Source organism: Pteronotus mesoamericanus, unplaced genomic scaffold (assembly GCF_021234165.1).
Source record: "Pteronotus mesoamericanus isolate MK-2021 breed Mesoamerican mustached bat unplaced genomic scaffold, CSHL_Meso_final contig_56, whole genome shotgun sequence".
NCBI lineage: Eukaryota > Metazoa > Chordata > Mammalia > Chiroptera > Mormoopidae > Pteronotus > Pteronotus mesoamericanus.
In genome coordinates this window covers 5,252,567-5,278,522 of record NW_026555201.1, presented here as the reverse complement: position 1 = coordinate 5,278,522, position 25,956 = coordinate 5,252,567, and the positions used below count along the sequence as shown (strand labels likewise).

At 41.9% G+C, this 25,956-nt stretch overlaps 1 protein-coding gene across 1 annotated transcript in view; it reads left to right on the top strand.

Moving 5' to 3' along the window:
• Positions 1–16,775, top strand: part of PPM1H (protein phosphatase, Mg2+/Mn2+ dependent 1H) — a 249,697-nt gene extending 232,922 nt beyond the window's left edge. Inside the window, exon 10 of the mRNA XM_054580033.1 lies at positions 12,069–16,775. Within this exon, the coding sequence (XP_054436008.1) occupies positions 12,069–12,216 (148 nt within the window). The 3' untranslated portion in view covers positions 12,217–16,775. The remainder of the gene's footprint in view (positions 1–12,068) is intronic.
• The last annotated feature ends 9,181 nt before the right edge of the window (positions 16,776–25,956 follow it).

Below are 25,956 nucleotides of genomic sequence, written 5' to 3'. Positions count from 1 at the left end.
CCTGAGACTCTGCATCTGTGAACTGGGTCTTCCAACAGTACCAACCTCACACATGCATATCAAGTGAAGTGCCTGCTGTATTAGTAAGCACTAGCGGGTGTTCGTTGTTATTCTTATTTGTTGCTATTTTTGTGTGTTTTGTATATTTCACAACAATAACAAAACATCGTTTATGGAAAAAAGTGAAGCTAGATTGTCTCTCTTCCTCAGATTGTTTGGTGCAATAATTTTGCTCAGGTGCAAAGGAATTAACAGTACTGCAATTAAAGATTCTTCTATTAAAATTTGAATGTATTTTTCTCCTGTTGAGTTTTTAGCTTTAATCTGTGTTTTATATCCTGTTTGTTAGCAACATTCTTATGTCGATTTTCTCTACTGTGATTTTTATAAAGCTCTGCAAAGCGAGCTGACAGGTATGAGTGAAAAGGCACCCAACACTTTTTTTTTAATCTCTCCAAGCCAGCCTGGTCTTGCTCACCAGCCTGTCTCTCTCCATGGCAACAAATCTGCCCTCCAGGGAGCGGTGACCTGTGGCAGTGCTGTCACTGGGCAGGTGTGAGGCCAGAGCAGGCCCCTGGGTTCATGAGAAAAGTGCTCCTACGGCAGCAGGGCTTACAGTGACCTCCACGGGGCAGGCAGGGCAGAAACGAAAAGGTCTTCAGTGCGCCTTTCGGGGAAGATTGCAAACCAAAGCCTGAGAAAGGGTCTTCTGTCGGACAAATGAAAGAGTTGAAAGGAAGAGCTGCAAAAGGAGCACAGTTTTTATTGGTAACACATAGACTGTCAGGCTGAAGGCCAGAAAGATTCTGGTTGATTTTTGAGATCTTAAGACAGTCAGAACTTTGGGGTGAAGCTGTTCTTTGCTAAAAGACTCTCATTCAAATTCGTTCATTTGGAGAATGTTAAGGACCAATTTTATGAGCCAAGGTCTGGTAGACCCTGGGGAAGAATAAGAAGAAAAACAGACCTGGTCTCTGCCCTCTTGGAGTTTAAAGTCCAGAGAGGGTTGCAGAAGCATAAGGAAGTTACAATATGAGTGTGTAATTCAGAGAGCCAGGAAATGTCGGGGTGAGGGGGGACTGGGAGGGAGAACATGGTGCGTTCAAAGAACCCAACAGCCAGTATGGCTGACTTAGTGCACGGTAGTGTCAACGGCTGAGGTGTGAGAGGTGAGTGGGCCAGATCATGTTGGACCTTACGAACTCACAGGATTAATGAATGCGAAAATTAATTGTAGGAAAGGAAGCCTGTGATCGTGATATAGAATTCATGCAGTTTATTCACTCTGATCCCTAATCAGAAAACATTCTGTACAATCCGATGGCAAAAACATGAGATGTGAATTGTTTCTCTACCCATATGTGCTCCTTAGGAATCTAAACCCAGCTGGAAAATCAGAGAAACGTAATTCGTTTTAAAAGCACAACTCAGTAATTATGTAAGATGATGTCCTCTTTCCCGTGTGACGTATTTGCACGTTATCTGTGTGTAGTTCGGAAGGAGGGCACCATACTCCTACCGTGGCGCCGAGTGCCTGCTGGGAGGCCCATGGACGGAGCGTCAGTCCCGGCGTGGCAGCAGGTTGCCTGATGGTGCCCCATTGACGGGGAGTTGTCCATCTTGTCATGCAAAAGAGAAATATGAGTGGAAGTCAGTCATCCTAATAAATTTGAGCCTGATTCATAATTTCTGTGGTGAAGAAAGACCCACTATAGTTCCAGAGGCTCCATGAGCCCTCCCTCAACCAGAAGGATTCATTTCTCCCCAAATGTCGCCCAGGAGCACAGGTTTGCCGAAGCGGCCATGGCAGCTGGGGGAGCGGAGAGTTCCTGGGTCCAAGCCTGAGGAGGCTGGACAAATGAGGTCAGCCTGTTTGACAGAAAGTAAGAAAGGAGAGCTGTTCTCCCCAAAGTGGGCGGCCTGAGAGAGAGGAAAGACAACAAGGCAAGGGAGAAGAACAACAAAATGTCTCTTCAGTTGAAGTTTTGAATGGGCCTGTTTGACTTTGAGTTTTGCCAGGTTCACCCAGTTTTCTTTAGAAATTTAGCAGGACAGAAAGGGGCAGGGCCGTAGCCCTCTGACAGTCGGAGCTTTTGGCTTTTGCTGTCTGATTACTTGGCTTTATTTGTATTATGTGTAGGGGTTTTTTTTCTTTGCTTTCTGGTTTGTTTGTTTTTTTTCTTCTTAGGGACAGCCATTCTCAGCAAACTGCCAGCATAGCCTTCCTTTCATGACATTTCCAATAAGAAATTTAAAATAGCATCTCACACTCCAGAGTCAGGGGTGAGGGAAGAGATGATTAGCATAAAGATACGTTTGCGAAGTCCCTTGGGCAGAGATGGGTAAAAATTAGCTGTATGATCTTCCTGACCCCAGTGTACTTAGTCCTTTTCCTATTTTGAACTGTCTTAACAAAGGAACTAGAAAATTAACAGTAGGCTTTGTGGACAAGCCAGATTGTGAGTATGGTGGGTTTTTTCTTTTCTTCTTTTCTTTTTAGTGGAGTTTGCCCTGAAGTGTGGCAGAGCTGGCAGTTCTGTGAATGAGGGGTCATTGTTCTTAGGAAATGCACCAAGCTAACATTCTATAGTGGGGTTGCTGAAGTCATGGAGGTTGGGCTATAGTTCTCTGTAATTCCAGTACAATTTTCTCTTGAGGCCTGAAGATCCTGCATAATTTGTAGAGGTCACTCAGAGAAAGACCTGGAAGGGTTTTCTGAGGCGGTAGGATCCCCTCCATTAGGCTAGAGGTTTGGGGGTGAGTCTCTTGAAAAGAATACTCAAAATGGAGTCAAGTATGTAAACACTCCAAGAAGATGCTTGATATTTTGTCAGAAATGAAGAGACTATTAATATTACTAAAAGGAAAGGACATGGGCAAAGCCAAGAGGAACAAGGGCCAAAGAACAACAGTTAACCAGACATGAAAATGTGGCATGGATTTGTAACTGAACAAAAAATGGAGGTTCCACCGCCTGTCACCACAAAAGCCAAACTCATGAGGCACGTGCCTCACAGGCGCAAAAGCAAAGAGTTTGTATTTCGGGTACCACAGAGCCCGGGAGAATGGTGGACTCCTGCCTCGAAGACCAGTCTCCTCTTTTTGCCATGGAAAACACCCAGCCATCCTCGGCAAGGCGACGACAAAAGCCAGTGTCCAGAGTTCCTGCTCCATTTCAAAGAACAGTCCTTTGGAACCTGCAGGCAGCCACTAAGCTCCCCATCCAGGTAGTGTAGCTTCTTCCCAGCAGTTGTCCATTGCAGTTCCTTCCTGGAGCCTGCATGTGGCGCCCACGTGGCCATGGGCCATGCAGCTGCCAGGGTCGCATGGTCACATGCTCCTGGTCAAGAGAGCACACAAACATGCCGGTGAAAGCATCACCAGGTGGGCGAGAGAGATGGGCTCCCTTCTGGAGGCCATGGAACATGTCGCCATAGAGAGAACAGGTTAGTGCAACATGCAAGTGCAGATCATGAGGAAGAGAGAAAGACAAAGCTTCTTTGTTCCCCTGGGATTACCTTAGGTTGGGCTTGGGACAGACCAGGCGCCTTCTTAAAATGACCAATCAACTTCCTAAGCTTTCTTGTGCTTTGGGTGGGTCCACTTCCTAACCAATCTCTTCTTTTCCTAGGCTAAATTGAGGGGTCTCTTTCGTCCAGCACCTCCCCGGTGCCATTTTGACTTCCATAGCACATGTACCTGCCTTTCCCTGGTCCCACCCCCAATCTGGTAATGGAAGGGAAGGGAAAGGCTTTTTTCTCTATATAGTTACCTGGCTAGCTTTTCGCATGGTCAGAGAACCCCGCCTTGCTATTGCCTTGGCCGAGGGGAGACCCCTCTGCACTCCGACTGACTTTTACGGTAACAGATTCACATCCCAGATGCTCAAGCAAAACTTTGCAAGGCTTTGCTGCCCATTCCTTCATTTCCCAAGACCTGTCTATGTAAATCTCATCTCTATAACTTGGACCAAATGGCCCTTGGTCCTCCTGCCATGACTCTTGAGGGGCTAATTATGGAGTATTAAGTCTGTAAGTACCAATATACTGTAAACTCTGGAGAGCACTTCCATAATGAGAAGCTTTGTTGATGGTCACGTTTTGAATGCTCTTCTTCACATCCATGCTATCCGAGGCTCAGAAAACTGTGTGCCTTGACACAAAAGAAAGTAATCAGTGGAAAATTAATGGGAAAACACCCACCAAACACTGACAGCGGGAGGTCTTGCTCGTGGCCGCCTCTGCCCCGCACTCCGCCAGGCCCAGCTTTCCCCAGGGCTTCTCGTGTGGCCTCGGAGCACAGCTCCGTGGCCACTAAGTTGGAACATCAGGACATTTTAAAAGGCTTGACTGGGACGATTGAGAAGGAAATGGTCAGTTATGAACACTCACACTGAAATGTTGCTGTTTGGGATTCTAACTAAAATAAACATACGCAAGCTAAGAAACCAGGGAGCCGGTGCCAAGGGCAGAGAGGTGGACAGTGCCTAGCCAGCATTCTTGCCCTCTCCTGTGGAGGAGGGGACCTCTCCCCAGTCTGTGACCTTGTAGCTGCTGGCACGCAAACCTCTGAGGGACACAGGCACAGGGTTGCACACAGCAGCTTCATTATTCCAGTGTCTCAGTATATTCCGCCTGAGTGGAGTCCCCGCACCTTGGGCAGGGGACAGAGGCTGACGTGAGTTGCTTCAGAGGAGGGCAAGGGAGTTGTGTGTGGCTCAGCTCCCAACAGTGAGCCTAAGACATGCTTCCTCTGAGATAAGTTAGTTGCCGGGGACTGAGCGCAACAGAGAGCCCTCTCCACGCCACCTCCCACCCCCACCCACCCAGTCACCGCAGATCCCTGCCTGTGTTCCAAAGCGTTGGAGAGCTTTTCTACCTCTTCAAACTAAGAGGCCTGCTCAGCATGCAAAGAGGATTTCTCCTCCTATTCCCATTACACTCTATTACTTCAGGGCATCTGCAGATGGAGGCTGCCTTTTATATGCAAATATTTGGAACCCATTAATCCCCCAGTTCCTGCCACCTACCCTCCCTCTTGTAAGACCCTGTCTGTACCATCCAAATGGCAAATAGAAGTTCCCACCCAGCTAGAACTATTGAAGACTTGAAGGCAGTTTCAGCCTGAGGCCTGAAGTTGACTTATTTATGACAATCCAGTGCGGATTCAGGTGTGGGCTGGTGGGAAACAAGATGCTACAAGAGGTGGATGACTTAAGGCAAAACTCTGTGCAGAGGAGAAAGGCATTTTATGCCTAATGAGGAGAATGAGAGCTCACCTTTCTCGACCCCTGACCAAGTGCCAGGCTCTGTGCTGAATGCTTTATGGAAGGATCTCGTTCACTCCTGGCAGGGCCCTTTAGGTCTGCGCTATCATTATTCCAGACTGAACAAGAAAGAAAAGAGGGGCTCTGAGAGGCTGAGGGCTTTTTCCAGAGCCACCCATCTGGGCTGTGGTAAAGCCAGGATTGGACCCCAGGCAACCCACGCCCCCCGATCAAGCCCTTTGTGTGCTCCACAGAGGAGGTGAAAGAATTAAGAACTGCCACAGAAATGGCAGGGACTGGGAGACAATTGAGGATTTATCAGTCTCCTTCCACCCTGACGTTAGAGGCTGTGGTTGTGAAAGGAGCTTCTGGCCTTCCCATAGTTCTGCGGCCCCTATTTCTTTTCTGTTTCTCTTCCCTTCCCTGCTGGCCTTTCTCTGCTCCCTCCCTCTCAGAGCTCAAGGAGGCTCGAGCCAAGCCCAGAGAAGTGTGCCAAGTCAGATCCCTCCCCGGCAGCCATTTCTTTCAGCAGAGCTTTGCTGATCAATATTGAAAGCTTCAGCTGGAGAAGAAAAATGTTCTCAAAACACAAAATTTGTTTCCTGGGGAAACTCTTCATTAGGAGAGAGGGAATACTTCAAACCACTCCAGCATTTCTCTAATGCCGTCTGATCAGCATTCTGAATAAGGCATTCAGTGATGGCCCTGTGCTGCTCCACATTCAGCTTCAGAATGGCAGGCTCCTTGGCCTGCCTCAGAGTCCCGGCCGCTGTATCATGGAATCCACTTCCCTTTCACCGCCTTCAGCTGCATTGTCTTCTCCTTTGCGGCTGTCCTGTATGTTTTGACTTGGATTTTCTCCTGCCGCTCCCTGGATCCCTCAGTCTACAGCACATGTACACCCTCTTTAGCCTCCAGTACCAAACCAGTAGAGCCCTTCTATTTTGCTGCCACATTAGCCCATTTCTTTCATGGTCACCAAACCAGGCTACCCTTGTCAGACAGAAATTTGAGAGCAAAACAGGAGAGAGGAGAAGCAGTCCTTTCCCTCCAGGAGAAGTTGTTCTTTCTTTTACCGGCCTTGAAAGAAAAGCAGCCTTGCTAATGGTCTCATGCCTGGAGCAGCCTGGCCCTGGAATATGAGTGCTAGTGGGCTACGACCAGCCTGACTGCATACTGGGGCCAGGGCCAGGAACCTCCCAAGAGTTGGGTTCCTGGGTGGTGTTGAGTTGATCAGTTTATGAGAAAAAGTCCCTGCTGGTGGCCTCATTTTTCAGGAAAGCTGTTTCTGCTTTTAATAGTGGGTCTCCTGTAGCAAGAAGGAAATGTCGGGAAACTGGGCCTAAGAACAGTTGCAGTGTAAGTTTTTTAATGTAGGGTCTAATCTGTCCCTTCAGTTGTCCACACAGACTGCTCATTAGAGAAACCTGGCAAAGGGAAGTCTTGTGGAGGAGTCTGAGCTCCTGGCAGCACTGTTGGAAGGAGAGGACCTAGGGATTCTCCCTGAGCTTCCCTGAAGTACATGGGTACCTGGGTGACAGCTCGGAGCTGATGAAATCGAAGTTCTGAAAGGAGAGGAAAGTGTCTGGGTAGGCCTAACACACGGTAAATGTTTGAAGCAAAAATCTGACGCCACTCCTATGGTATGGAGATCCTATGCCAAGAAATTAACAGGACATGTTCTAGGGCTGGGAAAACCCATAGTGACCCGCGGTAACGGCAGATTTTAAAGTTTCTGTAGATAACCCAAGGCACATAGTATTTACTGTGTTTAACCCCCAGTGAAGAAACGCTTATGTCTTCCCTTCAAACCCACCATGAAAAAGAATAATTAGATATAATGGAGACTTCCCTTGAGCACTCACCTGAAAACCTAACAGAACAGGTTGAGAGAAACTTCAAACATGTGCATCAGAATCAGAAGGTAAAGAGGTGGATTTGGCAAAGAACAAAACAGAAATTCACAATGATGGAAAAAGTGTCATTGAAATAAAACAACTCACTGAATGGATTGCATAGTAAACTGCTAAAGCAGGAATAGGTGAACTGAAATATATCACAGACAAATTAAAAAAGAAAGCAGAAAAGAAGCTGAAATTCAGAATGTACAGAGAGAAGCTCTAATAGGAGTTTATGGGAAAAATATAGGGGAGGAAGTAGTAAAATAGGCACAGCTGAGGATTTTTCCAGAATCAAATATCTTCTCAGTTTGAAGAAGTAAAACTAACTTCATCACTGATAAAGAAAAATAAAACCTTACTGTTATGTCTCAGTGGAACTTCATACTATCAACAATAAAACAAAAACAACAATTTAATAAGCTACCACTGAGAAAAGACATTTACTTATGAAGATGTTATACAAGACAGACTTCTACTCAACAAAAGAAATCAGAAGTTAATAGACTGTTACCCTCAAACTGCTGAGGGAAAATAAGGGTCAATCTAGCATTCTATACCTAATAAAGCTATCATTCAAGATTAAAGGCAAAAATAAAGAGTTTTGTGGTCCAAAGACTGGGTGAATTGCTCTCTCACAGGCCCTTGTTAAAAGAATTACTAAAAATATACTTCAGCAGAAGAAAATCAAATCCAGAATGAAGGAATTAACTTCAAAAAAGCAAAGAAATTAGTATGTTGGTTTATTTATATGTTATAAATGTACGCTTAAAAACAAATTGAAATTAAAATAGGAAGTAGTAACATGGAAAATGAAAGAAGGCCTTCTAAGATTCTTTTATTTTCTGGAGGAGGATATAAATATTAACTCCTATATTAAAAATTTAAGCATAACTTCTAAAAGAATAGAAATAGTAAACTAACACTTCTAAACCAGTAGAGGGAATAAAAATGTATTAAAGAAGGTTATGAACCCAACAGAAAGCAGGAATGAAGGAAAAGAAAACATGATAAATAGAAAGTACAAAATAAGTGTGTGTCTGTGTATATGATGGCAGAACAGACAATTTACATCTCAATTTCTGTAAGATTAATTTTATTTTAATTAGCCATGTACCACTAACGAAATACACTTAAAATAATAAAAAGTTTAGAAGCCCTACTCTGCCCTGTGGATTTTATCATTGGAAACTCTCAGGGCAAGAGGTAGCATTGAAAATGACTATGGTTTCTTGCCTAAGAGACTGAGGATACCATTAACTAAGGATGATAGATGGGGAAGACCCTCCTTGGAAGTGAGAATAAGTTAACATTTATTGACTTGTTCCTAAGTCTTAATTGGGGCCTAAAAAGGAAAGTAGGAGTTAGGAAAATCAGAAGAACTTGAGCCATGCATCATGGAAGCCCAGACACAGGAAGAGAACTTGAAGTGCATGGTAGCATCAAAGCTCCAAAGAGAAGGGGAGGCCTCAAGAAAAGACAGGAGACTTCAAGGCTAAAGTAAAGTAAGTGGTCAGCAGTATCTGCTGGAGAAAGGGTGAGCAGAATGAGTACTGTGCAGTAGCCTTTAGATGAAATAAGAGAACAACCTAATTGGGTATTGGGCTACTGGTAAGAGGTTAAGGAAGAAAATGGGAAGTAAGAAATCAAGGGAGCAAAATGGATTCCCCTCTCTCAATAAGTTCAGCACTGAAGGGAAGACAATGGATGGTGAAGAGAAATGAAGGCTCAGGGGAAGTTATGTTGGAATTGGCAGTTGCCATTTTTTAAGAATAAAACCTTAATTATCTAGAGTTCTCGGGGAAATGAGTTTCCTGGGTAACCATCTTTTCTAGATGACCTAATGCTGCCTTTTAAATACCAAAGCTGCCCTGGCTGGTGTGGCTCAGTGGATTGAGCGCCAGCCTGTGAACCAAAGGGTCTTCAGTTCGATTCCCAGTCAGGGAACATGCCTGGGTTGCAGGCCAGGTCCCAGTAGGGGACATGTGAGAGACAGCCACACATTGATGTTTCTCTCTCGTTCTCCCTCCCTTCTCTCAAAAAATAAATCTTAACAAAAAAAAAAAAATTCCTTAAAAAATATAAATAAAAAAATACGAAAGCTAACTCTGACTATTGTTATAATACCCCAAGTCACCAGCAACAGGAATATCATGGTGGTCTATTGCCTTTAACTATGAATGATACTCTTTCATGGCTTAAATAAAACCAGTTAGACATTATTTAACCTTGATCTCTTAGTCATTGTCCCTTGACTGCAAGACCTGTTGAGGCCTGTAGGACTATCTGCCTCAATACTAGCCACAGGAGCTATCTTGAAGTCTTTTTGTTTTTGTTTTTGTTTTTTGACATCTTTGGATATCCTTCCTTTATTGTCAGCAGTCTTTCCCATAATTTGACATACTTTTCTGTCTAGTCTGCCCATCAACTGGATTAAGGTGTATTCAGCTCTGACAGATGAATCTACTTGGTGTATTGACTCAGCCAGGTTTCCGAACTTGAAAGGCTAAGATCCAGACCTTGGCCAGTCACCAGGATGGTAAAATCACCCTAATATTTGTGGTAGCCTTTCCCCATGTGGTCATATCTCAGATATAAAATTTAATATAGAACTAAGAGGAACGTGGGGTGAGCATTTGAGAAACCCTTTTGAATACAGTAACGAGCTGCAGTACCTAAATTTAGGGACATGTATCTGTCTCTTAGCCAAAGACCTCTTTGGAGGCCTTTCTGTTTATTTCCTGACCTCCACAGAAGAACCCTCAGAGAGGGCTAACTAGCTGTATTCTCCCTCGGGTATAACAGAGATTTCTGCTTCTAAGCTGATAATTCCCTCCGTATCGGTAGAAAAAAGGGTCTGTCCTTCCCACTTAACACTTATCCTCCAGAAGAGAAAGCATTTCTTGTGTAATAACTAAAATGACCTCTGCTTTGCCACCTTCTGTCTCTGCCCGGCTGTGTAAGTAGACTTGCGGTTCATAGACGAACAATCCTGAGGTCCTTCGCTACAGACCCTCGTGTGAAACAGTGCAACAGCAGGGCTGGATAGAGGTCCCTTTTAACATGAGAACTGGTAAACTCACAAAGGGTATTAAAAGAAGAAATGGAGAGTTTCTGGTGTTCTAAATTCTGTAACTCACCGTTCTGAAAGTGAGGCAAAGGCGTTCCAGGTAGGGAAAGACCACTGGTACTATCAGGATGGTCGGTTCTTAAAGGCCAAGAGGCTGGCTTCCAAGAGGCCTTCCTTATAGGGTGACATTTATTATCTTGGTGATTTACCAGAAGCTGGCTTTTAGCTTTCCAGATTCAGAAACTAGTTTAATCAACAGAGAAAGAATAGATTCATTATCAGAGCTGGGTTCGCCTCAACCAAGATTACAAGATTGATCTGCAAAACAAAATGCCAGTTGACATCTATACGGAAAAATATAACTGACTCATATTCTTAAAGTATAAATGATTACCTCATTCTTTCCCTGTAGGCAGGCCTGCACAGGGAGGCAGATCATAAACAGGTTATTTGGCAAACATGACATCAGAATAAAGGTGAATCATGTTTAATGGCATGGGCTAAGAGAGTAATCCATCCACAGTCCTATCAGGGAGACTAAATTTCTTTGAAGTCTGCCAGCAAAGACTGCCCTGATCAGTATTTTGATAGACACCTGCCAATGTTTTGTCTCACTTTTTTCCTGCTCCGAGGCTAACCTAGGCCCACGCCCACCCAAATCACCTCCCACATTACTCTTTGTCTAGATGTTAATACTTTCCATCAGCTTCTATCATAGTTGTTCTTTTGCTCAAGTTTATAGTTTAATTCTCAATGAACAATCTTTTCAGATTTTGGGGGCACTGTACTCACGTTGGTCAAGAGGAGAGTGTAGTATAGATAAGGGTGGGGGGAACAGCGCACCCACGGCACGGTTTATCAGTCATTTACCCATAAAACCTTTGCATTTTTACTATGTTTCTATGTCCCATGTATATCATTAATATTTTTCTTTAAATCATCTTACTTTATAAAAACAATGTGATTATTAATTTTTTACTTAATCTTTATTGTGTTTTTCTGCATCGCCATTTAGCCCCCTGACGCCCCCCTCCCCCCAGCAGTCACCACACTGCTGTCCGTGTCCATGAGTCCTTTTTCGCTTTTGCTCAACCTCTCCACCCCCTCTCCTCCGCCCACCACTAGCGTGGCTGTTTTGCTTGTTAGGTCAGTTTGTTCATTTGATCTTATTTAAATCCTCACCTGAGGATATGTGTATTGATCTCAGAGAGAGAGAAGGAAGAGAGAGAAACATTGTAAGAGGGGAACATCAGTCGATGGCCTCGGGATCAAACCCGCAACCTAAGCATGTGCCCTGACCGCGGATTGAACTCACAGCCTTTTGGTGTATGAGACAACACTCCAACCAACCAGGCCAGGTCACCAGGCCAGGGCAAACACATATTTATTTTAAAAGGAGATTTACCATAAATGGAAAATGACTGTCCTTTTTCTTAAAAATAAACATACTGAAAATAAAAATTCTTATTTTTCCCATACACTTTTTTAGCTAGACACTATTTGCCACGGAAAACCCTGAGCCTGAGCATATCCGTGTCAGCCCCACACTAGCACCAAACTGTAACTCTCCTTGACATCAAAAACCTCAAAAGAGAACTAAGCGATGGTTATTCTAGGTGGTTATTTAATGTGTTTTCTGTCTTGTCCCTCTCCATCTAAACACTGATTTACATTAGGCATCCCACATGTGGGCAGAAAACGACCTAGGCTTTACTTTAAGGGTATCTGAAAACTGCTCAGAGAGCTGCAGTGATGCCTCCTTTCCAGCCTCACTCAAACCCAGCTTTTTCCTGGTGCTGCGCTGATGGTCTCATTCCTGCCTCTCCCTCCACAGGTACACACTGGCAGCTCAGGACCTGGTGATGCGCGCCCGTGGTGTCCTGAAGGACAGAGGATGGCGGATATCTAATGACCGACTGGGCTCAGGAGACGACATTTCTGTATATGTCATTCCTTTAATACATGGAAACAAACTTTCATGAAGACGACTCAGGGGACCGGAAGATCAGAAGAAAGCAAGCTGGATGTCCCTTAGCAGGGCAGGGCTGGGAAGTGCCCCGGAAGAGTTCCGGGTGATGCCGCCTCTTCCCAGCCCAGATGGGGAGTTTGTTCCTGAAAGGCCTCCGGCTGTGCTTCAAGAGGATACCTAGGTTTCCGTTTCCTCTTTAGTAACAGGTTTGGATACTCAGCAAAAGCAAAACATAAAGGCTGCTACTGAGTGTTGTTTCTTTTGGTTCCTTTAATGGGCCTCCTAGGTGGCCATCGCCTGTTTTGTGCTCACACTTCGTATTTATTTATCTGGGGTGCTGGGGCAGCCACTTTCAGGTGTACCTGGCAGAAGACTCCTCAGCCTGTCAAGCTGCCAGTTTCTCTACGGGTTCAAAGTGCTGCACTGGAGAGCTGGGGACCATGCCTCAGAAAGTGTGAAGGCGCATTGTCTAGTAAGCCTGAGGTTCATTTCAGGGAATGCTGTCTGTGGGTGTCTCCGTCTGTCTCTCTTTATTCTTTCATGGTAATGATGGGGCGAGCCAGGGATTTTTGTTTTTTAAGTCCTTGAATCTTAATTGTTTCCATAGAACGGGCCTGGGACTTTCCAACTCCTTGCGGAGGAATTTGTGTGTCAAAGTCCAACCCAGTCTGTCCCCATATCCCGTGGCCCACACCACCCAGGCAGCCGTCTGGAGCAGTGCCCTGGCTAACAGACTGCTGTCTTTGTTGTGTAATAATGTGTTCCTGAGTTGGATTTTCTCACTAAATCAGTGTTTTTGTGAAATTTGGGGTATTTCTTTGGACCAACACTTCCTCCGTTGTCTTCAAGGGTACCCCTTGTGTGGCTTGAGGTTTCTGTTTGTTTCTGAATCTGGGTTTTCATTTCTGGGGTGACTGTTTCCAACTCCCAGCCCACCCCCTGCTGTGCCATGAGGACACCTGTCAAGAAGTGTTCGGTACCCCTGGGCAGGAAGCCCCTTGTTCAGTCAGTTCACCGTACCTCATTTCAGGACCATTCCTCCATTTCTGGATCCAGGTTCCATGGGCTGCGACTGTCCCCAAGCCCACTCAGAACAACGTGTAAGTATCAGATTCTATCAAGGAACAGCAGGCCTACTCTCCCCCTCATCTTTGGACAAGGCTCACTCAGACCGAATTGGATAAAACAGAATTTAAATTGAGTTCACCAGTCATTCTCATGCTGTACAGCTGCCCCTTCTCCACGGAATCGTGTCCTAGCCACCCAACCACGGAGACCCCTATTCCCACTGTCACTTGCCTCTTCGGTGTTCTTCACGGAGCATCACCAAAAGCAGTGGACACATCTACCTGCTGCTTCACTCCCAGGAGGAATTGCCAAGTAGATTTTTAGAAATCACTTCTTTCTCTCAAAACAACTCCTCTGAATCGAGGGACCTTGTAAAGCAATACCCAATTCCCGAGCCTTCTGGGAGAGCTCCTGCAGAATCGTGACCATCTTGACAACTTCTTGTAATTAAAATGTTCACTAAAGAAAAAGTCATCGGTGTGATCCCCCCAAACGCTGGAGAGCCACTCCCAGTCCTCACGTTTGTGTGAATCCCTTCCCCAAAGGCAAAGGCACGACCCTTTCCTCTGGGAGAGTTAATCACCTGCGTTCCTGGAACTACAGATACTTTCTTAGGAAGGGCCTGGAGCCTTCCCATCCCACAGTGTGGAACCAGTGCCCAGTCTGGCAGGTGAAATACTGAGGGAATTCACCCACCAGGTGTTGCCAAAATGTTGCCTGGTAAGAATTGGCCTACAACCTCGTCGTGAGGCCTCTTCGTCTCACAGCTTCCCTTGTCCTCCGGTGAATCTTAGCTGCCCTTCTCTGTGGAGAGAAGGTTGTGATAAACAGTTCCCTTCTCTGGAAGAAATACTATGCTATGGAAAAAAACACGCAGGCATCCTACAGTAGTGTAGTCCATTTTCTGTTCCTGTCTTGACTCAACACCACATACAAATTGGAAACCTGAGTTTTCCTTGGAGTACTCTGAGCCACCAGCTTTAGAAAGTCACCTCTTTACCGTGTTTCCGTTGCCGTTCATTCTTTTTCTTTCCTGGGCTTCTAGGTGGGCTCTGTCTTGAGTTTCTCCAGTTTTATTCGGGCTGTGACAGTCAGGTGTAACCATGTGGGTGTCATGACACCTCCTATCAAGGAATGTCTCAGGAAAAACTCCGGAACCCTCTTACTCGTTTTACCCTAAAGTCTTGAGCATTTAGTCCTATTGTTTTTAGTTAGAAAGGTACCTTGGGATTCTTTTCATAAGCCTTCTTGGGTGGAAAGATGTTAGTAGCAAGCTGAAGCCATTATTCTGTTTGGGGGATGGGAGGAAAACTACAAATGAGGTGAATAAATCAAATGTGGGAAAAATGATTTGTTAATACTCATAGAAAGTCTACCCAGTACTGATACTGCTCTGTGCATTGAGCTTACTCAGTTTCGGCTTTATGTTTCACTCAGGCCCTATATGGTCCCAGCCTGGAGTAGTTACTATGTCTATATAACAGCTAGGCCTCTGGAGCATTTCTGGAAAGGTCACAAGGCAACACACTCAAAATTCTGCAGAAAGTATTTATTCATGGTCCTGAAATCTTGTGTATCTGAGTTATAGCCAAATCTGCCTGTCGTCATAGCCTCAGAGGAAGTCTTGTTTAATAAAAAGTGTTCGGTTTCCTAGTCAAGACTTTATGGTTGTCTTGGGGTGTGTGGCCACTTCTTTTAATGAAAGACTCTTTCACTTCTAAATCTCGTCGTTGGGCTGGCCACTGCTCTTTAGACTATTTGGGGACACTCTCTTCCTTAAAGAGAGCAAGCTCTCACTCCATCCACACTGCAGCATTTTCCCAGGTAACAACCAAGCCTTTGTTGTCAGAACACCTGAAATCAGAGCAGTGCCAGCAGTCAGAGAGGAAGCCGGGACGTTCTTTGGTGGTTGTACTTGCATAACTGCTGTTCTTGGGGTGAGAAGGGAGAGCTGGAAATCAGGCTAGGCCAAGTACTCAGCTGTCTAATAGAGGACAAAGCCAAAAAAAAGCAGGGGTATCAGTTCTACTCCACATTATTCAGCTTTGGGAAATTTAGGGTGCTTAATTTTTTAATCCTTAGCCACTTACCTCCATGGGGCTACGTGAAGTTAGGTGTGTTCCCTCTCCTCTTACTCTTCTCATCATTCATTTACTTTGGGGGAGACCTTCAGCTGTAGATAGATTCTGGTGGGCAGGGATGAGTGTCCCAGGACCCAGACTGGCCTTGGATCTTGGCCATGCAGGTTGGGTTTTTTGGTTTACCAGAGGACTAGCATGGAAACGTTTAGAAAAAGATCTCACCTCCTTTCTCATCTGCCAATCAGCTTTATTTACAAGGCCACACAGAGTCAGTGGCTTTCTCTCCACCACAATTTGGGGACCTAACCTTTCCTCGAATGACCCAGCGGCTCCACTCTTTGCAGAGTGAATCTGTTAAGCCTTTATGAGATTCTATTTTCAGTAAGTCAGTGCTTCTGGGACACTTGGAGAAAGCAGTGAGAGTAACCGTCTATGCAAAGGACAACCAGGCTGACCCAAAAAAGTTACCAGACCTAAGAAAAAAGTAAAAAGCATACATTAGGAAGTTGGGTTTTTGAGGATTTACAATTGCAGAGGAATTTTGCAACCTGCGTACCCTAGGCCACGTTGCTGAGGAAACTGTAGTTCTATGTGGGTGACCGCGTGTACGCTGGGATTTTCCAAAGGACACTACACGAGCAGCCTGATTCGCCTCTTACGTGAGCACCACTGGCAGCTCTTTGTCAGACCTGAGTGCCAGTCTGGGGAGCACTGCACTTTCTATTCCATGATGTTATCTGTGTAAATAGCTTTCATTTTTCCTTTGTGTCTTAAAGTTTCATTCATGTAGAGACCAGGTCAACATCGACCAAACGAGGCTGTGTCTGTGCTGTTGTTTTCTACTGTGATGTACTTGAAGGAGAACCTCGAGTCCTCCATTCCTCCAGTCCCCCATGGTGGCGTGAGTTTGGGAGCCCTGCGGTTACTCCTTTACTCCTGTTTGGCCTCCATTTTCTTTGCCTCTTCAGGAGACCCAGGGAGGCCCACAGTGGAGATCGTTTGTAAGGAATGTGTACTACGGTCTGGGTTTCCAAAAATACCCTGTGTGCAGTGAATGAGAGGAATCTGTCTGAAAATGACTTCAGAACCATGTACCTTTACGCTTGGTGATTGTGAAATCTTGACTTTTGTAGCCCAAAAGTGAAGACTGTTTAGTCATGGGGATCTGTTTTGTGTGTTTTGAAACTTAGGTGCAGTGTTCCCTGGAAAAAGCTAAAGAAATGTACATGCTTAATGACATTTTAAAATAAAATATTATATATATGTATATAGAACCCCTTTAGCAAAACTGTGTGTGTGTCATTTCTTTAATTCACTATGGAGTGTCTTCAAATCAGGTAACAAAATGATATGAGAGTGTCATGGCCTAGTGTGGAGTTACTAGCTGTAAAGAGACCCAAAAGCAAAGCAAAAAGGAACAGACGCCACCATTGTTAACCTTCACAGGAACAGCAGTTAAAGGCTGCACATTTTGGCAGCGCCACTGGAAGGATAACTGTGGAGATCACTCCCAAGGGGTATTCTTTTTTTACTTTATTGAGGTATAATTGACATACATTATTATATTAGTGTCAGGTGTACAACATAATGATTTGCTATTCAGATATACTGTAATATGATCACCACAGTAAGTCTAGTTAATACCTGTCATCACACAGAATTACAGGACTGTTTCCCTTATGATAAGAACTTTTAAGTTCCACCCTCTTAGCAACATTCAGATATGCAACACAGTATTACTATGTTGCCATGCTGAGCATTATATCCCCATGAATGACTTATTTTATAAGTGAAAGTTTGTACCTTTTGACTTATTCATTGATTTTGCCCATCCCCCACCCCACCTCTGGCAACTACCAATCTGTTCTCTATATTTATGAGAGGTTTTTTTAAGACCACATCTAAGTGAAATGGTATTTGTCTTTCTCTGATTTATTTCACTTAGCATAGTGCCCTCGGATCTATCCATGTTGTTATTACAAATGGCAAGATTTTATTCTTTTTTTATGGCTAAATAATATTCCTGTGATTCGTGTGTGTGTGTGTGTGTGTGTGTGTGTGTGTGTGTGTGTGTGTGTGTACATACCACATTTTTTTACCCATTCATCCATCAGTGAACATTTAGGTTGTTTCCATATCTTGGCTATTGTAAATAACGCTGCAATGAACACGGGTTACATGTCTTTTTTGAGTCTGTGTTTCATTTTATCTGGATAAATGCCCATAAGTGGGATTGCTAGATCATATGGTAGGTCTGTTTTAAATTTTTTTGAGGAATCTCCATACTGTTTTCCATGGTGGCTGCACCATTTACATGTCCACCAATAATGCTCAAGGGTTCCTCTTTCTCCACATCTTTGCCAACACTTGTTACTTCTTGTCTTTTTGATAATAGCCAATGTAGCAGGTATAAAGTGATATCTCACTGTGGTTTTGGTTTGCATTTCCCTGACGCTTACTGATGTTGAGTATCTTTTCGTGTACCTGTTGGCCATTTGTATGTCTTTGGAAAAATGTCTTTTCTGATCCTCTGCCCACTTTTTAACTGTTTGTTTTTATTGGATTGTATGGGTCCTTTATATATTTTGGATTTTAACCCCTTATCAGATACATGATTTGTAAATATTTTCTCCCATTCAGGAGTTTTGCCTTTTCATTTTGTTGATGGTTTCCTTTGCCGTGAAGAAGCTTCTTCATTCAGTGTAGTCCCACATGTTTGTTTTTGCTCTTGCAACCTTCACTTTTGTTGTCAAGTCCAAAAAAATTATTGCCAAGACTGATGTCAAGGAGGTACTGATGATTTTTCTTTTAGGAGTTTTGTTTTCAGGTCTCATTTTCAAGTCTTCATTATTTATTTGAGATTTTTGTTGCCTGAGGTAGGCATTTATCACTATGAATCTCCCTCTTAGAACCACTTAGAACATCATCCCATGTTTTGTATGTTGTATTTCCATTTTCATTTGTATCAAGGTATTTTTGATATCTTTTGATTTCTTCATACACCATTGTTCAGTAGCAGTTTAATGTCTACATATTTGTGAATTTTCCAGTTTTCCTTTTATAACTGATTTCTAGTTTTATACCTTTGTGGTCAGAAAATATGCTTGATATGATTTTAAATCTTCTTAAATTTATTAAGACTTGTTTTGTGGCCCAATATGTGATCTGTCATAGAGAATTTTCCATGGGCACTTGAGGAAAATGTGTATTCTATTGTTTTGGAATGGAATGTTCTGAATATACCTGTTAATTCTATTTGGTCTAAACATGTCATTTAAGGCCAATGTTTCTTTATTAATTTTTCTTTCTTGATCTATCCATTGAGGTAAGTATGGTATTAAAAATTTCCTAATGTTATCTGTTGTTCCCTTTAGGTCTGTTAATATTTGGTTTACATATTTAGGTCCACCTATATTTGATACATAAATAATCGTCCTCTTGTTGGATTGACCCCTCATCCCAATAGGTATTCTTAAGTGAGAGGGCTAGTGACTAATTCCCTTGCTGAAGACAGTAAGAAGCAAGACTCTCCTTAGTCACTTACACATTTTAAATACTACAAAGTGTTAGTAAAATGTACCATCTTATAAAATAACCTTAACAGGTGAGATAAGACATCAAAGAATGTTAATTCTGGTTAATTCTAGAGTCCGGGAAGTTAAAAGTAACCTAGAAAGTATCAATACAGCCCTGGCTGGTGTGGCTCAGTGGGTTGAGCACCGGCCTGTGAACTGAAGGGTCACTGGTTTGATACCAGGTCAGGGCACACGCCTGGGTGGCAGGCCAGGTCCCCAGGAGGAGGCAACCGATGATGTGTCTCTCACATGTTGATGTTTCTCTCCTTTCTTTCTCCTGTCCCCTCTCTCATATAAATAAAATCTTTAAAAAAAAAAAGAAAGAAAATAACAATATGATGTTTAAAATATTGTTTCACAAAGAAAGCTAAAAGTTGGCTTAAGTTCACATGAAGCTTAGTTCAAAAGAGTGGACTAGGTATAAAATACTCACATTAAGAATGATTTTTGTTGTAAAACCTTCCCAGCTCTTTTCACTTTCACTTGTATCCTAATGCCTCCACCCTCATTCAGCAGTACAAACTCATGAAGAATCAGTCCTTGGATTAGATTCCTGAAGATTAGAGGAGTCTTCTAGGATTCTCTCGTGGGCAGCGCTTGGTTTATCAGATTAGCCCTTGAAAGCTGTGGTACATTGTCTCCAAAGGTGGCTGCCCATAGTGCCTCCTATGCCTATTCACAAATGCCGCTTTTCCCATCAAGAAGTGGCATTCGTTTCCGCGCTCCTTGAATCTGGCTTGGCCTGTGACTTGGCTTTGATTTACAGAATGCAGAAGTGACATTCTGAGAATTCCAGGCCTGGACCTCTAGAGGCCTTGTCGCACCTGCCTTCACTCTTGGCAGCTGGCCCCCCTGCAAATGTCAGACTAGATTACTGAACGATGACAGGCCACTGGTAACCAAAGTGCCCAGACATTGGGAGGGAGGCCATCTTTGATCCTCAGGCCCCACCGTGAGACACTCCGGGTGGTACCCTGAGAGAGAAGCCCAGCCACCTCTCAGCTGTTCAGGCCTCTCCAGCTGAGGCCACAGGCAACAGAGGGCAGAGGGGAGCCAGCCACCCTGAGCCCTGCCGAAATTACGGCCCGAGCCATAGAAAATGAGCAAATAAAATGGTTTTTGTTTTAACGTTTGCATAATTTATTACAAAGCAATAGATTACTGAAACAGAGAACCTGGCTCTGGGGAATTTGGGGTAAAGTGGTTAAAAATATGAATTAAAAAGAGAAAAAAATGGTACTGATAAAGTCTATTTGTAACCTGGGAAATAATCCTCCATATGGCACCTGGTAGAGTGACTGAAATGGGGGAAGAGACTTAAAATAGCAGTAATGCAGAGACTGACTGACGGCTGTGTTGGTACTTCAGCAAGTGTTCTCCACACCTAAGCTTTTGCTTCTTCATGCGGCTATAATGATCATTAGTAAGTCAGGAAAATTACAGCTATGGGGGCCATGAGCCATGAAGGGGGAAAGAAAGACCTTTAACCCCTCACTTAAGATGAGACTATTCCGTATGTACGTCCTCTTTATAATCTTTGGAAGAGTCAAATTGTTCTCTGACTCCCAAGACTGTTGTTTGAAAATGTTAGGTTCTATCTCAGGGAAAACAAGACAATTTTTACATTGTATGTGTATTGTTTAAAAATTCTCACCATTTAAAAATGTCCATCTACAAAATTCTTCAAACTTGTTGCCATCGCAGTTTTTTTCTTCAATTAAATGACAGGCCTAAGAGTGGGTTATATACTGTAGCCATTAGTCTGTCTTTTCAATTGCTTTTTCTTGTGATTAGAGCCCTGTAAAGACTGTTAATCTCCATACATCTCTACATTTTTAGTCTCTTGTCTTTCACGTCTGATGAGATTTTCCAGCCAGCTAACCGCCTTTGCTGTATTGATTCCACTTGGGCTGCCTGCAGGAGATTCAGGTGACTGAGCATGACGCGTGGGCCAGGTGCACCTTGACTGTCTTCCAGGAACCAGGTCTGACAGGATTGCTAGTCCACGGGGAACTTGGCCGGAGCTTCGGAAGGTTCGAATGCAGATCTGGAGGACAGCACTCCTCTGAAAAGAGCATATAAATCAGAGCTTTCTCGTTACCCTTTTTTAAAATTTTAATTTGAAAATATAATCAGTAAAACGTAAAAGTAGAGGAGCCAGTTCAGAAGTCTTAGCAGCTGTAAACTAGATATCACCTGCTTATCGATTTTGGTCAATGAGAAAAAGAAGTGGGGACAAGATTGTAGAGAACGGTGAAATTTCTACTCTCATTGTGCTAGATGAAAAAATGCAATTTCTAATTCCTGGAAGCCCTAAACATAAGTTAGGGACTATATAGCCAGTCTACTAATTGCACAGTAGAATTTGAAGGAAAATTAACAGTGACAAAAATAAGAGCTATTATTATTATGTATGCCTTTCTTGGAATATCATCTACCAGGCTCACCTAAAAATTATTTAATTCTTAAGTAACAGTTCAGCAAAGGTTAGGATTCATGGGCCACTTGGACTCTGTCAAAACTACTCAACTCTGCTTCATTGCATGAAAGAAACCATAGACAATCTGAGCTAGGATTTGTCCCAAAGAATTGAAGCTTAATATCTTGATCAGAAAACAATAACTCAGGAAAATGTGGCCTGATCTTGCCTCTCTGGTGTGAAATAAAAATAAGAATGTCAAATATATTAATACCAATGGCATATTTAAAAATGGGTAGGATCAGTAATCATTTATCTTGTACTGAGTTATAAACAGGTTAATTTATATGTTTGCCAATCCTTTATTGCTAAGTCAGTCTAAAAGCATTCAGCCACAATGGTAGTGGATGCATCAGGATTGTGATACTATATTTCCTCAATACTCAGACACCATCAGTTATGTAATCTGTCACTAATTCAAAACAGTTAAAAATTTTAACAAATAATCAAGAAGGAAATTAACCCATCACTTACCACACTCCAGCAAGAAAGGGAGAAAAAAACATTGTCACTGTTATTAGGTCCTCTGCTGAGTACTTGAGATATGGGGTCTTTTATATTTTATACTCTGCACAGGTAAATAGTATCACAATTTGCAAGTAAGGAAATAATTTTATTCCATTGTGACCAGAGGACATACTTCACATGTCTTATCCTCCATAGAAGGATAAAGCAAAGGAGTGTATAAATTTTTTAATAAAATTTTACAATTACAGTCCTGGCTGGTGTAGCTCAGTGGATTGAGCACCAGCCTACGAACAAAGGGGCTGCAGGTTTGATGGCCAGTCAGGGCACATGCCTGGGTTGCAGGCCAGGTTCCCAGTAGGGGGCGTGCGAGAGGCGACCACCCATTGATGTTTCTCTCCTCTTTCCCTTCCCCTCTAAAAATAAAATCTTTTTTAAAATTTTACAGTTACAGTTGACACACAATATTATATTAGTTTCAGGTGTATAATATACTGATAAGCATTTACATAAATTATAATTTATGAAGTGATTACCCCATACACAGTTATTACAATATTATTGACTATATTCCCTATGTTATGCTTTACATCCCCATGACTTTTTTTTTTAATTATATTTTAGTCATTGTAACAGTTGTCCCGGTTTTTCCCTCTTTTCCCCCCTCCACTTAACACCCCCTAGTCCCTCAGGCAATCCCCACACCATTGTTCACATCCATGGATCATGTGTAAAGTTCATTGGCTACTCTGTTTCCTATACTATACCTTTCATCTCCCTGACTATTCTGTAACTACGTCCTTGTACTTCTTAATTCCCTCACCTCCACTCATGTCCCCGAGCCCCACACCCCTGCCCAGTCTGGCAACCATTGATTTGTTCTCTTTATGAGTTTGTTTCTGTTTGTCCATTGATTGATTGATTGATTGATTGATTCCACATGTAAGTAAAACCATATAGTATTTGTCTTTCTGTATCTGACTTATTTCATTTAGCATAATATGCAAATGGCCAGATTTCATATATTTTTATGGCTAATATTCCGCTGAATATAGGTACTACCTCTTTTTTATCCATTTATCTATTAATGAACACAGGTTGCTTCCCTATCTTGGCTATTGTAATTAATGCTACAGTGAATGTAGGATTGTCTTTGTCTTATTGATGATTTACTTCACTATGCAGAAATTTTTTGTGTGATATAGTCCCAATTTTAAATTTTTTCTCATTTTCCTTGACTGGGGAGACATATCCAAAAAAATATTACGAGTAATGTCAATAAGTTAACTGCCTGTGTTTTCTTCTAGGATTTTTATAGTTTCAAGTCTTACATTTAAGTCTTTAATCCTTTTTTAGTGTATTCTTGTATATGGTGTAAAGTTTCATTCTTTTCCATGTATCTGTCCAGCTGTCTCAACACCATTTATTGAATAGACTGTTTTTTACCCAATGTATATTCTTGCCTCCTTTGTTATAGACTAATTGACCATATGGGCATGGATTAATTTCTGGGCTCCGTATTATGTTCCATTGTTTTATGTGTCTGTTTCTATTCCAGGACCATGCTGTTTAGATTACTATAGACATTTAGTATGATTTCATATAAGGTAGTGTGATACCTCCAACTTTGTTCTTATTTTTCATGACCGCTTTGACTATTTATTTTGGTTATTTTGTGACTTCATATCAATTTTAGGATTATTTGTTCTAGTTTTGTGAAAAATGCCATGAATATTTTGACAGGGCATGCCTTGAAACTGTAGATTGCTTTGGATAGCATGGACATTTTACTAATTCTTCCTCTCCATAAACATGGTATACCCTTCCATTTATTTTTATCTTCTCTAGTTTCTTGCTTTAGTGTCTTATAGTTTTCTGGGTACAGGTCTTTTACCTCCTTGGTTAACTTTATTCCTATTTTATCTTTTTGATGCAACTGTAAATGAGATTATTTTCTTAATTTCTCTTTCTGATAGTTCATTATTGATGTATTTAAAAAATGCAACCAATTTCTGAGTATTAATTTTGTATTCTGCTACTTTACTGAATTCAGTCATTAGTTCTAATAGTTTTTTGGTGGAATCTAGGATTCTCTATGAAGCACCATGTAATCTGCAGATAATGACAGTTTTACTTATTCCTTTCCAGTTGGATGCCTTCTTCTTGTCTGGTTGCTGTGTCTAGGACTTCCAATACTATGTTGAATAAAAGTGGTAAAGTGAACATCCTTGCCTTATTCCTGATCTTCAAGAAAGAGCCTTTAGCTTTTCACCATTGAATATGATGTTAGTTCTGGGCTTGTCATATAAGGCCATTATTATGTTATGTTCCCTCTATCCCCACTTTGCTGAGAATTTTAACCAGAAATGGATGTTAGATTTTGTCAAATGCTTTTTCTGTATCTGTTGATATGATTATATGATTTTTTTCTTCATTTTGTTTATGTGGTATACCACATTGATTGACTTGTGGATGTTGAACCGACCTTCCATCCCAGAAATAAATCCCACTTGATCATGGTGTATGGTCTTTTTAATGTGTTACTGAATTCAGTTTGCTATTTTGTTGAGGATTTTTTCCATCTATATTCATCAGGGGTATTGGCCTATTTTTTTTTTTTGTGGTGTCTCCATATAGTTTTGATATAAGTGTAATGCTTATACCAAAACTTCAGAAAATATCAATGTTTCGGAATAGTTTGAGAAGGATAGGTATTAATTCTTTGAATGTTTGGTGAAATTCACCAGTGAAGCCATCGGGTCCAGGACTTTGTTGGGAGTTTTTAAATTACTGATTTGATTTCCTTAAAAGTTATTTATCTGTTCAAGTTTTCAGTTTTGTCCTGATCCACCCTTGTTATATTATGTTTCTAGGAATTTGTCCATTTCTTCTAGGCTGTCCAATTTGTTGGCATGTAACTGTTCATAGTATTTCCTTATAATCCTTGGTATTTCCATGGTGTCAGTTGTCACTTCTCCTCTTGCATTTCTGATTTTATTTATTGGACGCTCTGCCTTTTTCTCTTAATTAGTCTGGCTAAAGGTTTATCAATTTTATCTTTTCAAAGTATCAATTCTTAGTTTCATTCATCTTTTGTATTTTTTTAATCTCTATTGTGTTTATATCTGCTCTGATTTTTATTTCCTTCCATTTACTTACTTTGGGCTTTGTTTTTGTTCTTTTTCTTGTTCCTTTAGCTGTAAGGTTAGATTGGGGTTTTTTTTGTTTGTTTGTTTTTGAGAGTTTACTTGTTTCTTGAGGAAGGCCTATATTGCTATAAATTTAGCTCTTAGGACTGCTTTAATTGTGTCCCATAGATTTTGGATCGTTGCGTTTCACCTTCATTTGTCTCAAAGTATCTTTTGATTTCTTCCTTGGTCTTGTTGTTAACCCATACATTGTTTAGTGACCTATTATTTAGTGTTTGTGTGTTTTTCACTTTTTTTGTTCTAATTGATTTCTAGTTTCATACCATTGTGATCAGAGATTTCAATTTTCTTAAATTTATCAAGACTTGTTTTCTGTCCTAACATGTGGTCTATCCTGGAGAATGTTCTGTGTGCACTCACAAAGAATGTACATCCTGCTGATTTGGGGTGAAATGTCTTAAAAATATCAATTAAGTCCATGTTGTCTAATGTGTCCTTTAAGGCCATGGTTTCTTTGTTGATTGTCTGTCTGAAACATCTATCCATTTATATCAGCAGAGTGCTATAGTCCCCTCCCATTACTGCATTACTGTCAGTCTTTCCCTTCATGTCATTCTGTGCTTGCTTTACATATTTTGGTGCTCCTACATTGGGTGCATATCTCCTGGAGATTTTGTTTGTTTGTTTGTGGTCATCATATGCTTCATATATACCAAGCTATGTTTACAGTCATCTACTTTAAGTTGAGAGTCATTGAAGTTTGAAATAATTCTAAAATCTCTACCATGTTTACTCAACCCCTCCACATTTATATATTTTTCATTTCTTTTTTACTTCTTTTGTATGTGTTTCTGTGTATCCCTTTATTTATTGTTGTAATTACACATGATCTCCTAATTTTTCCTTTTTCACCTTTGTACTAGCTTTATGGTTGGT